Source organism: Halichoeres trimaculatus, unplaced genomic scaffold (genome assembly GCF_033239565.1).
Source record: "Halichoeres trimaculatus isolate MK-OKI-2021-1 unplaced genomic scaffold, fHalTri1.1 fHalTri1_scaffold_2, whole genome shotgun sequence".
Taxonomy (NCBI): Eukaryota; Metazoa; Chordata; class Actinopteri; order Labriformes; family Labridae; genus Halichoeres; species Halichoeres trimaculatus.
The window spans coordinates 35,929,056-35,944,141 of NW_027437180.1; the positions used below are offsets into that span (position 1 = coordinate 35,929,056).

A 15,086-nucleotide genomic window follows, 5' to 3' on the forward strand; every position below is an offset into this window, starting at 1 on the left:
CAAGTCTATTTTATATCAGTGAAGTTTGTTAAGGACGAGAATGTCAATAAAGCATGCATGTAGGTGTGATTTGTGTATAAAAATCATGGAGACTTGCCTGTAGTTTCACTGGTTTGGGTGATTCTGGCTGTTTGTTACAGATAAGCAGATGCAAATTGTTAGATTGTGTGCACATTGTGCAAAAAGCCATGTTACCACATGTGTATCTGTCTTTAATTTCACACCAACATTGTACAATTCAATATGCAGAATAAACAGCATCATTGTTGGTATTTCAACACCCTCTGATGAGCTCTCTTTCATTTCTGTTTCTGTCTTGGAGAAGAAAAATACTCACAGGAATGTTGTGGTCCTTTCTTCCTTTGTGGGATGATGCAACATGTGCCAGGTACTGAATGACCTTTTTTGTGTTTTCTGTCTTGCCAGCTCCTGACTCGCCTCTGTGACACAAGAAGAGAAAACACACACACAATAACAGACAACCTCAGGAGACACTTGTTTATTATGAGTCTTAGTCTGACAGATTGGCAGGTGCCTGTGTATAAACACAAACCTGTCTCTTCTTCTGCAAAGGAACGCACATATGCTGTCTCAAACTCAATCGATATTTCACCAGTGATCTTATCATGTGTCTTTCATTGTGGTTTTCTTTCAGCCTCAGCCTAGTCCAGGTCTGTGGTTCCTGGCCTGTGGATGCACATCCTTCTTTCTGCTGCTCTGTCATACACTGACTAAGGCTTTGTAAAGAGAAAGAAAATCTTCTGGAGTCCTCCAGGCAATGCAAACTCTGAGGGGTGCAGTTCAGATTTAGAGCATACTTGAGGTTTTATGGTAAGTGCACATTTTCATACACCAAGTATGCACAAAATATTGTTTTGCGTTCAGGTTGAGAGAGTGTGATGTGGCTGGGAGAAAAGCCTGGGAGAGCGTAGTGTCAGTGTTGAAAGTCTCATTGGCTCCTGTGAATTGAGGGTAATCATGGAGGGATTAGGCTGTGTCTGTTTTGATGGCCTTGGACTGCTGGGAGTTTGATTTCCCAAACCTAAACCCTTAATCCTCCATTTCAAACAAAAAACGTAAGAACGGGGGGTGCTGACCTCATCACATCCCTTCATTTTGTTCAAGAGTGCACAATTAGTGTTATTTCTTATGATGTGCAAAAGGTGAATTAGTTTTTGTGCTCAGTGTATACAGTGAAGGAGAGTGATGTTAAATCAAAAAGGGGTCATTGCAGAAGAAATGAGAAACGAAAGTTAATGCTAAGTGCGAGTACTCAGTGATGTCCCTTTGTGATATCAGGTCTGAATGTCTTCAAAAACTTTTCACAATGTAACACAGTTAAAAATCAAAATGGACATTGGGGTATCACACATTTGCTAATTCAGAGGTCTGTGTTTACAGACAATATAAAGGTTTTAGTTTAATAATTTTTTGGTACAGTAAAGGGAGGGGAAACCTCAATGAACTTTAACACTCTGGGCTCTAATTTCGTAGACCAGGCGCAAGCGCAGGAGCACCTGCCCTGCGCCGGCCTTCGCCGTGCGCAGAGGGCGTGCACTTTGCAAGTTTCCTGCAGTGCCAAGAGAGGCGCAGTACAGGCGCACATGAGCGCAGAGCTGCGCGTCCACGCCGCGTGCAGCATCTACAGCTTAGGATTTTAGGCCTGCTCAGTCATTTATTTATTCTTTTTTTTTTTTTTTTTTTTTTTACATTTAACATTCACTTCAATACGGAAGAGGATTAGGGCCACAAAAGAAAAATATAAATGACAATGAAAAACAAAAAACAAACAAAAAAAATTTACAAAAAAAAAAAGAACAATTTTATTTTTTTGTTACTATTTTGTCTGACATTGAAATCAGAATTCTGGGATTAAAGTCAAAATTCTGAGAAAAAAGTCAGAGTTCTTTAATTTAAGTCAGAATTCAGACTTTTTTCCCTCAGAATTCTGCCACTTTTTTGCTCAAAATTCTGACTTTAATGTCAGAATTCTGACTTTTTTCTTAGAAATCTGAGAAAAATGTCAGTATCTTTTTTGATTTTTTTTTCTCAGAATCCTAAGAAAAAAGTCAGAATTCTGATTTCTATCTCAGAATTCTAACTTTTTACTTTGAAAATAATAGCAATAAAAAAAATTGGACGTATTACTTTTTTTTCAGTGGCCCCAATCCTCTTCCGTAACTCAACAATAACATTTGTATTAAAAAAAAAATAAAAGTTGTTTAAAAAAGTATGATAAAGAGTCTAAGTTTTGTCCCCTCCAGATAGTTCCAGATTTTCAGTTTGGTGTTAACATTTTAAAGGGTTTTCTACATTACTACATACCTGAACAGACACATACTGAATAAATAACCTTTTTTGGTCAAAGTGGGGGCCTCAGTTTTAGGTTTCCTTTTAGGTCAGCACTTAATGTTACAGTACAGTAAAGTTGTGTATGGTTCGTTACACACACCGAACCTTTACACCCCTAACATTTATAAATAAAATAGACTTTGTACTGCACTTTAATTGTGGGTGCTTAATTAAACCTTGGTTGTTTTATTAACAACACCTCAGTAATCAAGGCCATGGTTGTTTTCTTTGTTAACCCTTTAATGAAGTTCACTCCTTGCATTAGGTGAGGACACAAAACCATCTAAAAATACCCAGTGAGAGAGAGGGGTAATAGATGGAAAACTTCAATTATCTACAAGTCTGTAACTGTTGTCAGACAGTTTGGCTTGTAGTAATATAAAACTGTGGTTTTATTGGTCACAGATTTCATTGTGTGTGTTGTGTAAGTTATTTTGAGGCCCCTGTGTGTTCCTTTAGAAAGCATAACTAACATGTACACATCACTCATCATCCAGCATTAGGAAAGAGCTGCTGCTGGATGGTTTACGTCTCAATACCCTCGCTGGCATTTTCTTAGCCGACATTCCTGTCATCTTCAGACACTTGTCACTGAGAAGATGCCAGAGGGCTGCGTGGCACAAATGTCAGACTTTTCTCAGACACATTTCACACTTTTCTCTTTGAGTAGAGTCCGCCTGGTTAGTGTCAGTGACATGTGCGACTGTCAGGCCCCAGAGTTCACTGTCAACGCTACTGGGGAGTGAAATTACTTATATATTATTTTATTCTCAATTTAACAAAGAAACAGGGAACTAAACTAAACCATAAGATGTTAAATCAGGGAATGTAAAGAGGAGTGGTGTACTCACGTGCAAAGAATTGACTGGTCCTCTCGATCTGCAAGAAACAAAGAAAGAGAAAGAGAAGGACAAAATAAGTCAAACTCAGCAGTCTGTCTTTATTCAGTCTCTACTGTGCATTACACTTTGATTGACAGCCTCCTCACCAACACACTGAGCCAAATTCTTAAGTCTTATCAGCAGAAGACTGTGTGTTTGAATCCCAAAGAATAGCTGGAGTGTGTGTAAGTGTTTGTGTGTACAGCAGCCAGACTTCAAACGCTTCAGATATCACGTTTTCCCAGCCACAGACTTGATTTGATCAGAAAAGAAAAAGCCCGTCTGAATCTGGATTTTCTTGGTTCGACTGGGCTTTAAAGCAAAGTAATTCCAGAAATGTGATGCTCAAAATGTCAGAAAAACTGTGCTGTTAAGTCCAACCACTGCACGGGAGAGATAAGGGAACAGCAAAGTCAGCTTTGTGTTGCTATTCCGTACAGACTCGGATGAGGGCCAGAAATCAATGATTCCTCCTAAATCTGTGATCCACTCTTTTGGTCTGAAATGTGAATGAGCGCCACACTTTGGGTGATCATCACTGTGATCGACATGTGGTTATAAATTATGACTCAGATGTGTCGTTATTGACTCCTATGATAGCAGCATTCAGCTAGCTTGAAATGAGGCAGATTTAAGTCATTTAGTCAACCCTTTGTGGGAAATAATGGGGATGGTGATGTCATGGGAAAAAGTCCTTTGTCTTCCTGTCATACTGCTTACAGAGAGGGCCTCCTATTCAGTCACGTGGCTGTGTGAGCAGTAAGAAGTCTGAAAGATAAGATAAAAGCTGAGAGTTGTACCCTGGGATTCAGCACTTTGCTGTTTACATATGCTGTATTAATAAAAATAATATCATACATTTAAAGGTAGTTTTTACAATTTTATTTCATCACTATTTGAAAAATAATCCATATATCTCCAATAAACTGTCTTATTTTCCTCATCATGTTAAAATATCTCAGTCAGTCTGAGAAATGAAAACCAAGCTGATCTCGTTTTACCTCACACCACTTCCTGATTCTCTATTTGATGACTAAGCTCCTGCTCATTCCTGAGCCTCATCCTTCAGGCCATTAATACCAGGGCTGTATTGCAGACTCTACATGTTTGCTAATTGAAGGATTTACCGGTGACTGGTGATTGGCGTGCTGGTGCATTAGCAGATTGACTTTTTCAGAGTTTTGCAATCAGTGACTCAGGGAAGACATCAGCGAAACAAGAGCTCGCTGAAGACTAAGTTTTGATGTGAAGAGTTAAAATAAAAAGAAAATAAACCAAGGCAGCAAAATATTTTAGCATAAGGTGAATAGATGTCATAAAAAGAAATGTACTGAATGATTTTAAGAAACTGTGTTTTCCTAAAGATTATTTTAAGATGATTAAATAAAATGATTTATCTAATCAATTTAATACAACAATGGAACTGATTATTTCTGTTGTAATGAGACCTCCACTCCTGATGGGGCGCTGTGGGTGCTGCCATACTGTGTGATTCAAGCTGTGCAAAGACCCCTCTTGACTAAACAACTATTATATTATATCCAACTACTATGGAATATCAATTGTGGTGAGTAGTCATGTGAAGTCAGCACCATAGACTGTAAAAAAATGGACGTCATCTTGCTTAGCTGGAAGTCAGGTCACCACAGAAACTGCTCCCCCTGGTGACTGGCTGCAGTATAGGTCAAAAAAAAAATCCATCTCCCCAGTCATTCCAGATGGGCTGTGGTCAAACTTTCAAAAATTAACAGACGTCGTAGAAATGTTTCTCACATCCAATTGTTGTGGTGATTTGAGGATATTATTTGGCTGCCTTGTACTCTGGTCGTCTTTTTTCTGAAAAGTTTTGTTTTCATTAGTTATAAGAGGTTAAAAACAAGGTTTTATATCAGGTTTGACATAATTGACAGCTGCTGTTCTTGTGTATTTTTTGGGGGGATTGTACAATATGTCGGGAGGTAGAGTCAAGAAGTGATTAGACTAATTGACAGAAAAAAATAATTATTACTTTTGTCACCCAGCTCCACTCAGACTCTCTCTGAGTCTCTCACAGCTTCTACTGCGAAGACTCTGGCTGCAGGACGGCTGCCAATGGCGGCGCCTGTGACGGGGGTATTTTGGCTTCAAAACTGTACAATGGTAAATGGCAAATGTCCACTCTTTATACAGTCAATGATCAGCACATTCAATGTTTAAAGCTGATGTCTGGACCCATTTTGAATTTAGACAGAAATATGAAACAGAGGAATTCAATAGAAGTCATGTTGTGTGTGTGAGCTCTGCGAAGTCATATCAAAATTCAGTAATAATATGAAAAAACCTTTTTGAGTTGACACCACATTTTTCTACGAGCTAAACCACCAATCACATATAAATGTGGCTTCCTAACTTGTTTATCAGCAAACTGCAGTCAAGCTCTGTGCAAACCACAGTAGGTTACAACAACACAACCTTTGTGATGTGGTTAGACCTCCGGAGTGCTGCAAGTATCCCTTTTAGGGATTAGCATTTAAGCAAAAATACTATTCAATAGTCACTAATAAGTATTTCCAATTTTATTAACGTTGTTAAATAATTTAAATATTTGAAAATCATGAATCATCCTTAATCCTTATCCCTCTAATGAGAGGGAACTGGCATCCAGTGTTATGCAGATGTACACATTAAAGGATACCCCGCTGTTTTATTCCATGTTTACAAAAGGCTGACTCAACTGTTAAATGGTTTTTGAAGACATTTTTTCCCAAACCATTACAAACAATGCACACTTTATTATTTCACAAATTAAGGAAGACTGTAATGGATGAGCTGCAGATTTATGTCATCGGTGCATTAAACCAAGGGTCTTTAACCTGTGGCTCTGGAGCCTCATGTGGCTCTTTGACTCCTTTGCAGTGGCTCCTTGTAGCTTTAAAAAAATATTACAATTTTTTTTTCTTACAGAAGGTATTGATGATTAAAGACACTGACACTAAATAAAATCATGCGTTAACATTTTGTGAAACTAAATCTACTTGAACTACTTCACCTCCTACAACATCAACAGCCCACCAACTTTCCATGCACCTGTGGCTAACCTCAAGTTTTACAGTCCTTGTAGGAAAACTAAATCTACAAAAAGACTAATCTGAAAGAAAATACAGGTTTTAATTAAAAATTATATCAAAACATGTTAGCACATTCAACTATTATTTCAAAAATATTACATTTTTTGCAAATTTGTTAAATTCAATTTTTTTGTAAATTCTTGAACATTTTTAAAATTTCAAAATTGCATAAATTTTTTGCAAACTTTCGAAACTTTATTTTTTCAAACCAAAAAATGATAATTTGTATAATATTTTCAATATGTTATCAAATTCAAGCGTTGAAAATTTAAAATTTACGTTTTTGAATTATTATTTTTATTTATTTTTTTTTTTTTTACATGTTTGCAAATTTTGTAAAACAAAGAAGTTATCTTAATAGATCTTTAAAATTTTTAGTTTTTTTGTTTTTTTAATTTAAATTTCATTTTTTTAATTCCTTTTTTTTTTTTTTTAAGTTTTGCAATTTTATGAAAATATCACAACCAGGACATTACATGCACAAATTTATTAAATAAAAATAAAATCTCATATATAATTTTCACTACATTTAAAAAAAAATGTATACAATTTTATATACTTTAGATTTTGTGGCTCCTGAATAATTTTAATCTAGGTGAGCTAAGGAAAAATGGCTCTTATAAAAGTAAAGGTTGCAGACCCCTGCATTAAAATAATCCAATGCATCAAAATTAAATAGCTTTATGAGGGTCTTGTTCTTGTTTAACATCGGCCTGCAGGAGCAAACCTCCAAAAGGAGTGATAAAGGTTTATTAAGTTCCAGCTTTACAGATCCCGTCTTGAAATAAGGAGTCAAGTGGAAGTTAAGTGACAGGAAGCTCTTCTCGCTGCTGTGCTCATAGTTATTCAAACTCTGTGCATGTTCAGACCCTGGGCTGGAGGTTTCCTGGACAGAAGTGCTGACTGCTGGTAAAATGATGGAGGGTTATCTGACTGAGGACACAGCTGGTTGCCTCACCAGGGACAACCTGGGTTTCCTGGCTTGACCAGAAACTTCCTGAAGTTAAGTACCATAACAAGGCGGATTGGCCTCAAACTCCTGCATGCAAAAGCAAAGCTACTCACCAAAGCTACTCCCAAGCTATCACGTCAACTAATTCTCTGTGCATGACAGCACACATGCAAACACCCCCATAAGCCCCCTCCTCCCCCTCCACGTCCCTCTTTACATTCACATCCCTATCTGAGGCAGACACAAACACAGCAGAAAGCTGCGCTCTCCTCTATCAGACCCACTGCAGACAAAGAGGAACAATATTATCAGGTCACTGTGAGACTGTGCATTCAGCTATTCGCTCACACTGCTGCAACCTTAACAACATCTCCAGATTGTAAGGCACAGATTACTGACTGTGGAGGACTGTGTGTGTGTGTGTGCACATGTGTGTGTGTGCAGAGTTGCTCAAAGAGGGGCTGTTATTTCTGAAACATTACTTGATAGTCATAAGAGCTCTTTAGTGGCTTCCCCATGATCAGCGAGGCTCCTGCCAGCTTCACATGACTCCATTATGTCTGGAAGGCAGTGAGGAGTCTTCAATAAATACAATTTTAAACATTTGATCCAGATGATTTATAAATTCTTGGAAAGCTTTGACAGATCCCTAAGATTCCCTTTGAAGCATTTTTAACATTTGGGATTAAAATACACCAGATTCAATCCAGCAGACAGGCTGATTCTCATATATCTGTGAGATGGTTAATGTTTGTGTCACTGCTGACAGTGAAGGATGTGAGGGTGTCTCCAGGCTTTGACATAAACACAGCAGCTCTGCATGTGGTATTTCTCCCAGTTTAGAGAGATAGAGAGAGGAGGGGGAGGCTGATCTCAGCCTCACGACAGTGAGCTCATTGTGAGGCTGTGGCACGCTGGGCCTGGGCCAGTGTCTGCCGCTGATGGCTAATGCCTGTATTTAGAAGCAGCACTGAAGTGCAAACACTCACCTCAGAAAGCAGCCCTGCACTCTAATTGAGCGGTGGATAAAGTGTCACAGCGGGACAAAAACACAATGATGTAAACAGAGAAACCTACGTATCTGCTGAATGTCTGCGCTAACAAAGACACAGAAGGATATAAAGACGTCTAACTTTTAGGAGGAAGTCTTGGTCTTAATGCTGTTTGTGAAGGACACAGGGGCTGTAATGATGCTCAGGACACAGCAAGCTACAACCTAATTAGAGTTCTTGAAATGCAGATTTAGTGTGCTGCAGTTTTGATAAAACAACATCTATCCAATAGGGGTGGGTAAAAATACTGATTAATCGATGCATCGCAATATTTCCCTGCCCAATTCCAATATTGATTCAGCAAATTCTATGAATTGATTCACCTCCTGGCCAGTGGGGGCGCTGTTTGTGTTATTCATTTTCTATGTGTGAAGGCTGCACTAGACCAAACCAAAAAAAAGGTCAACCAAAGCAAGCAGCAGCGTAAAGCCAGCCCTTCAACTCTTAAGTCTGATATTAGGGTTGTTTTATTGTTCAAAAATGTAAGGTGACTTACCACATATGTTCGACAAGGCATAAAAAAATATTCAAAACTGATTCAACATCGAAGCATTTCAAACAATATCGAATTGAAATCAAATGGAATTGCAACCTAAAAAATTGGGTACAGGCCGAGCCATGGCTTGGGAAACAGCAAATCAGCAGTGCAGTTACATTGAAATTTTAGAAAACTTTATTTACTGTAGAAAATTTTAGCTTTTTTTTTTTTTAAGGTTTTCATTTAACTTTATAAAACGTGCTGCTGAGACTGGGAGCTGTTAAATAAACTCGTGCTTAAAGGTATCTGAATGAAGATAAGTGTTGGAGTTTGTATTGTTCAAAATTTCGACAACAATATTTGCACTTTGACTGCAAATGAATATTGGCTCCAAATATCGGTAATCGTCCTCCTTTACCACAAATAATCGGTATCAGTATCGGCCCGGAAAAAATCCATATTGGTCTATCGCTACAATTGAATCAAATCAAAAGGTTATTAGCTACACCCTGCTCTACTATCCAACTATTAATTAACCTGTTCTCCTCTTGACTTCCAGACCAGATTATTCACAACTTGCTTGAGTAATCCATATGGAAAATAAAGTCCATAAACAGCCATAACCTTGAGGTCATAGCTGAGCTGTTTTCTTTTTCTTTTTCTATTTTAAGTTATATTTTTTTGCCTTTTTTGGATGGATCAGCTACAGCGAGACAAGAACTGTGTGGAGAAAAGAATTTGGGAAGATGTGCCGGGAGTTAAGACTTATTTGTTGTTAACAATGGTTCTTGGGAATAAATCTTGTACTTAAATAGTTATTACATGTTATAATCTTGAAAAATAAGTTATAACTTGCCACCAAGTCTTGTTTCTCCAGATTTCTATCATCCAACTAAGGGTAGGTGATATATCCAATATATCTACTTCATTTGATATATCACGGGTTCAGTGGCGATTGCTCTAAGACTGCAAGGGAAGCTCAGCTTCCCCTAAAATGTCCCCCAAAAAGTGTTGATATGTTCTGCTGTGTGTACATTTTATGGACAAAATCTGAGCTAGAATTCCTTCATCTTTTGTTCAGAATCAGCTCCTATCACAGGTAACTGGCTCCACCTCCTTCTCATTCATCCCTGCAGCGTCTCAGCGCTTTAACACAGTCGGACGCTTAGCATCTTCTGACCTTAGCGGGGAAGCGTAGAGTGGGTTGTTCCACTGTGGAAACTGAACGGTCATTGGATAAACGCTGGGCTTTGTCCCGCCCATCGGACGCTCAGCGTCTCTGGGGGTCTATGAGGCAGTGGGCTGGCCTGGATGCTGGGCTTCTGCATGATGATTGAATGATCTGTCTGAGGCCGAATCCCTTTTTGATTGACAGTGAAATGAGCCAGTCAGTGATCTTGAAGTATAACCCTCCACCAGAGCATCTTCTGAGTTTTATAGTTAGTTGTTTTGGACTGATCCAGAGGCTTTATCGATCCCCACCGAGTTTACCTTTCTTAAAAACGACGAGCGTTGTGTTTAAGATTCTCTCTCTATTCACCAATAAGCAGCTACAGCTGCTAACAAGCTGACACGGAGGGCAGAATTTACGTTTAAATAAATAAATTTATGATGTAGGCTGGAAAAAAATGAATTCCCCTCGACTGACCAGCAGTCGCCGCTACACGGGTTGTTGCACATGAGATTTATGAAATGACTTCCTTTTTGCTATTTTCATTTCCTTCACTTTCTGCTGGTGCTCACACTCCCCGCCCACCCAGAAAACTCTCCTTTGGATGTGTGTTTTTGCATCAGGAAAGAAGGGAAAAAAGTTGCTTGCACATTTTGTCAGTGGCAGGGTTAAGGTTTGTAAATGCAAATTTGAAACATCAAACTGAAGGGTCTGCTTGAATCTGCTTCAAAGGGTTGAATATAAAGTTTACATAGTGTGATTAAGAGGAGCAATCAGAATATCGATATATATATATATATAGTGTATCTGGATATAGCTCAAAAACATTGAGATTTTGGTATTAGGCCATATCATTCAGTACTATATCCAGTCCCTAAAACAAGAATCAGTGGAAGATCTTTTTTTTTTGTAATATTTTGGCAACTGCGTTTAATTTTCTTGTTGTTGCATGTTTTTTTTTGTTTTGTTTTGTTTTGTTTTGTTTTGTTTCTTTTTTTTCCTCAAAAAAAAGAAAAGAATAATAATAATAAATGTAACAGGATGAAATGAAACAAGTTAAAAATGAGCTTGTAATCATGAATTAAATGAACTCTGAAATGTACTGTAAAGTCCTGCAATAAAGTATCAAAAAAAAAGAATCAGTGGAAGAATAAGCTGTTTGGAACTGGCAATGAGAAGATTTAACAATTCTTTTATACTCAGCTCTGCTATTCATCCCACAAATGCATGTTTCTACAAAAAGGCTTTCCAACAGTAAAAGTTTTGTTCTGTGCTAATGCGACAACTGCTGTGATGCTTTTTCGATCACATGCAGTTTTTAACTTAAAAAACAATAAATCCTTAAAGTCTCGTCAAGCATCCTGCCATGAAGCAGCGGTGGTTGAGACCTGTAATGACCATTATCAGACACCGTTCCAAAATGCATAATGACTATTCAGGGACCACCGCGTGTATTTGATTTTCCAACTAAAAAGAAGTACTTAAGGATCCTATGTGGCAATTATGGGATTTGCCTCTGAGCAGCCTTGGATGGAGCTGAAGCTTTGGCACAAAAACTAAACTATAACAAAAACAGAGTTGCTGATTTCAAAGATTTCTTGGTGCCAGCAGCGTCCTTTTTGGCACAGAGGAGCTGTCCTATAACACAGAGGGGGGTCAAGTTGCTTATTAGCTCAACACCTCAGTGCAGTAATAAAAGGGTTCCTCTAAACCCTGTGCTCAAAAAAGGCGTGTTTGAAGTGGCAGGAGCAAAAGTCTCTTCTCTATCCACTGTTGGTGAAAAGGGACGGGAGACTGTCGCAGAGGTCTCAGTCAAAAACATAAATAAAAAGTCAAACAGTCAGTTGCTTTAGGGCCTCGTCCGTGGTCACAGGAGAGTCTGACACTTCAGCCAGAGACGGAAACAAATGGAGTAAAGACCCAGTTTTTAGTTTCAATAGAGAGGAAAGTCTCAGATCAAATCCAAAAGGGATTTCAACTACGTTTGACTGGAAGTGACAACAAGATGTAAATTTTAATTCCACGTATTTATGCCAACTCATGCTGAGCAACTTGTCGAATAAAATGTCAAGGATATCTGTGATTATTTAAATAGAGCAGGTAAAAAAATAAATTAGTGCTGACAGGCAGAAAGGAAGCCAATGGAAACTCATTCAGCACTAAAAGGAAAATAAGACGAACAGAGGTTGATATATTTAAGAGAGACAGGAGTAATAAGAAAGACAGAGGGGAAGTAAATCATCTCCTGCTCATAATATTTTGCGAATAAGACAGGTCTTAAATTTAATCTCATTTTCTGATGAAAAAACAAAAACAGCCCACAAACTCTGCCTGAAATCTGGGTGTCATGACTGATGACCAGCTGACCTTTAAGGTTCACGTGGCCTCAATTTCACAGTCTTGTCGATATGCCCTCTATAACATCAGAAGAATCAGACCCAACCTGACACAACAGGCCACGCAGCTTCTGGTACAGGCCCATCTAAACCTCTGCAGATTACCCAAAATGCAGCAGCACGTCTGGTCTTTAACCAGCCCCAAAAAAATTATTAATAAATAATTATTATTTCTCTTCACTGGCTTCCAGTAACAGCTCAAATCAAATTCAAAGTTTTTCTACGGGCTTGCAAAACATTGACAAGAACGGCTCCTGTCTACCTGGGGTCCCTCATCCAGGTCTGAACTCGTTCTCGCCCTCTACGCTCTGCTTGTGAAAGACACCTGGTGCCCCCAGCCCAGTGCGGCTCCAAATCTCTAGCCAGACTCTTCTCCTCTGTTGAGCCCAAATGATGGAATGAATTACTTAACTCTATATGATCCACAGAGTTCCTTTCTACTTTAAGAGATGTCTGAAAACTCATCTGTTCAGTAGGGCTGCACGATTATCGCAATCGCAATCGCAATGTCAGCACATGCAATTACGTAATCGCAAAAGAGGATATCGCAATCGCAATGTCAACACGTGCAATTCAGATTTTTCTCCATGATAACCAAGCAAGTCTGTAGACTCATCATGACACAACTTTTTTTATTAAATCGCAAGCACAATCGCAATTGCAATATTGTCCACCTAATCGCAAATCGCACCTTTTCCCCAAATCGTGCAGCACTACTGTTCAGGGATCACTTAAGCACTTAATCTGACCCTTCTGTTCTTTGTCCTGGAGGATGGAATGAGTCAGAAGGTCTAAGACTCAGCTCTTATTGATTTTTGAGCCCTATTACTGAATGATGTTGAAGGTTTAAATATATTTTGGCTAGTTGGCTAGATGATTCTACACAAAGGATAGATCTGGGTCGATATTTGGCATTTTGGGGCGTATCGGCATTGGCCTTTTTTTCACTCAGACAGCCGATATGAAACCCATTTAAAACTGTGTTGTTTTTGCTCTGATGCTGCTCTGCACAGAGTTTCTCCCTGTCTACCATAATGAAGCCCTAGATGGTCATTTAAATCAGTCATGTAAAACCAAACAGAAAATTAATTCAGCTGCATTACATGCCTGTAAAAGGCAGCAAAAACTCAATTCTGTCTAGTTTTATTGCAGTTACATAGAAATTTTGGAAAAACTTTATTTACTGTAGAAAACTTGATCTTTTTATTTTTTTTAAGTTTTCCTTTAACTTTATAAAACATACTGCTGAGCCTGGGAGCTGTTTAATAAACATATGCTTTTAGGTATTTGAATGCAGTTAAGTTTTGGAGTTTGTATTATTCAACATTTTTTATGCCAATATTTTCATTTTGACTATCGGCTTCAAATATTGGTTATCGGCCTCCTTGCCTACAAAAGCTGGGTTTCCACCAAGCAGACCGGTTCTGTTCGTCTTCTCGGTACGGCGCGCTTTTTGCGGCGTTTCCACTGACTCATCCCGGGACAGATCCCTTAAAACCGAGACTAGCCAACCTACTTTTTTGGGACCCTTTCGTATGGGTGCCAGACTGAACCGATCCGCTCTCGGAAGGTGGAGCTACAACACTGCAGACCATTGATTGGTCAAAAGTATCGTCACTTACCCCGACAGCGGCTGCATTTCTCCTGGCGGCACACAGACTTCTCTGAAGCAAAGCTTGATTGCACTTTGTAACAGAGAGCTACATGACAGTCACAGTGAGGACGAAATGCTGCATGTCTTCCATCTATGCTCTTTGTTTACTGTGTCGCGTTTTTTTTCTTTGTTGGATTTAATAGCGGGGTGAGCTGCTTCCGGCATCCGGCTTACACGCCGCCCACCACGAGAGGGCACAGTTTGCTGTGGTAACACAAACGGGATCAGGCTTAACTGTACCAAACCGTCCCAAACTGTACTGAACTGACCCGGACTGCTTAGTGGAAACGCAGGTTAATAATCAGTATCGGTATCGGCCCCTAAAACTCCATATCGGTCTATCTTTATTCTACACTACTTGAAAAAAAAAAGGCACTTAATAAAAGAACCTGCAGCCAGATAACTCGAATCATGGTTGTCGCCCTAACTAGGTTTTCCCTCTGTCTAAATTCTTGCTTGTGTTGTACGTCGCTTTGGACAAAAGCATCTGCTAAATGAAACTGTATAACTGAAGCAACCTGTTGATGTTACACCACACCTGAGACTCAACAGGAGACACTGAACTGCACAAAAGTCACGCTGGGCAACAAAAGGGATTGGATAAGAATTCACTGCTTGTTTTTACAAAGTTGATTTCAAAGAGCCAACTTGGTGAAATAAAAACAGGGTCAGAAAATGTAAATCTGTCCCCCGTCTGCAGCTCCTTGCAGAGTTCAGTCGTGCTTTGTCTTTTTAAAAGATTAGCAAATTTCCTGAGTGCTCAGCGTGCCTTGGTGCACCCATGAGGAGCTGCAATAGACCATCAAAGCCATTAGTGTTTGTTTCAGACCTGGTTGGTGCCAGGTGGGCCAGAGTCTGTATGTTCTGCCACTTTAAACATTCCTGCGCTCATGATATATTTTCCTGATCGAGCAGATAACGCTGCACAATAAACATTAAGCTTGGATTCTTCAAAGAGGTTATTTAATCTTTTACTGAAATTGCAGATTCTGCAGACATGTGAGAGGGAGTTGATGAAATGGACTTGAGAGAAACCCAACAAA

General features: G+C 39.0%; 1 protein-coding gene across 5 annotated transcripts in view; it reads right to left on the bottom strand.

Moving 5' to 3' along the window:
* The window catches only part of LOC141810607 (myosin-10-like), an 86,654-nt gene that overhangs the window by 50,326 nt on the left and 21,242 nt on the right, over positions 1 to 15,086 (bottom strand). For all 5 annotated transcript variants that reach the window (XM_074698323.1, XM_074698314.1, XM_074698348.1 and 2 more), the window contains exons 4-6: positions 3,204 to 3,231; positions 338 to 440; positions 98 to 127 (exon numbers count right to left, since the gene is read on the bottom strand). In XM_074698323.1, the coding sequence (XP_074554424.1) occupies positions 98 to 127; positions 338 to 440; positions 3,204 to 3,231 (161 nt within the window). The remainder of the gene's footprint in view (positions 1 to 97; positions 128 to 337; positions 441 to 3,203; positions 3,232 to 15,086) is intronic.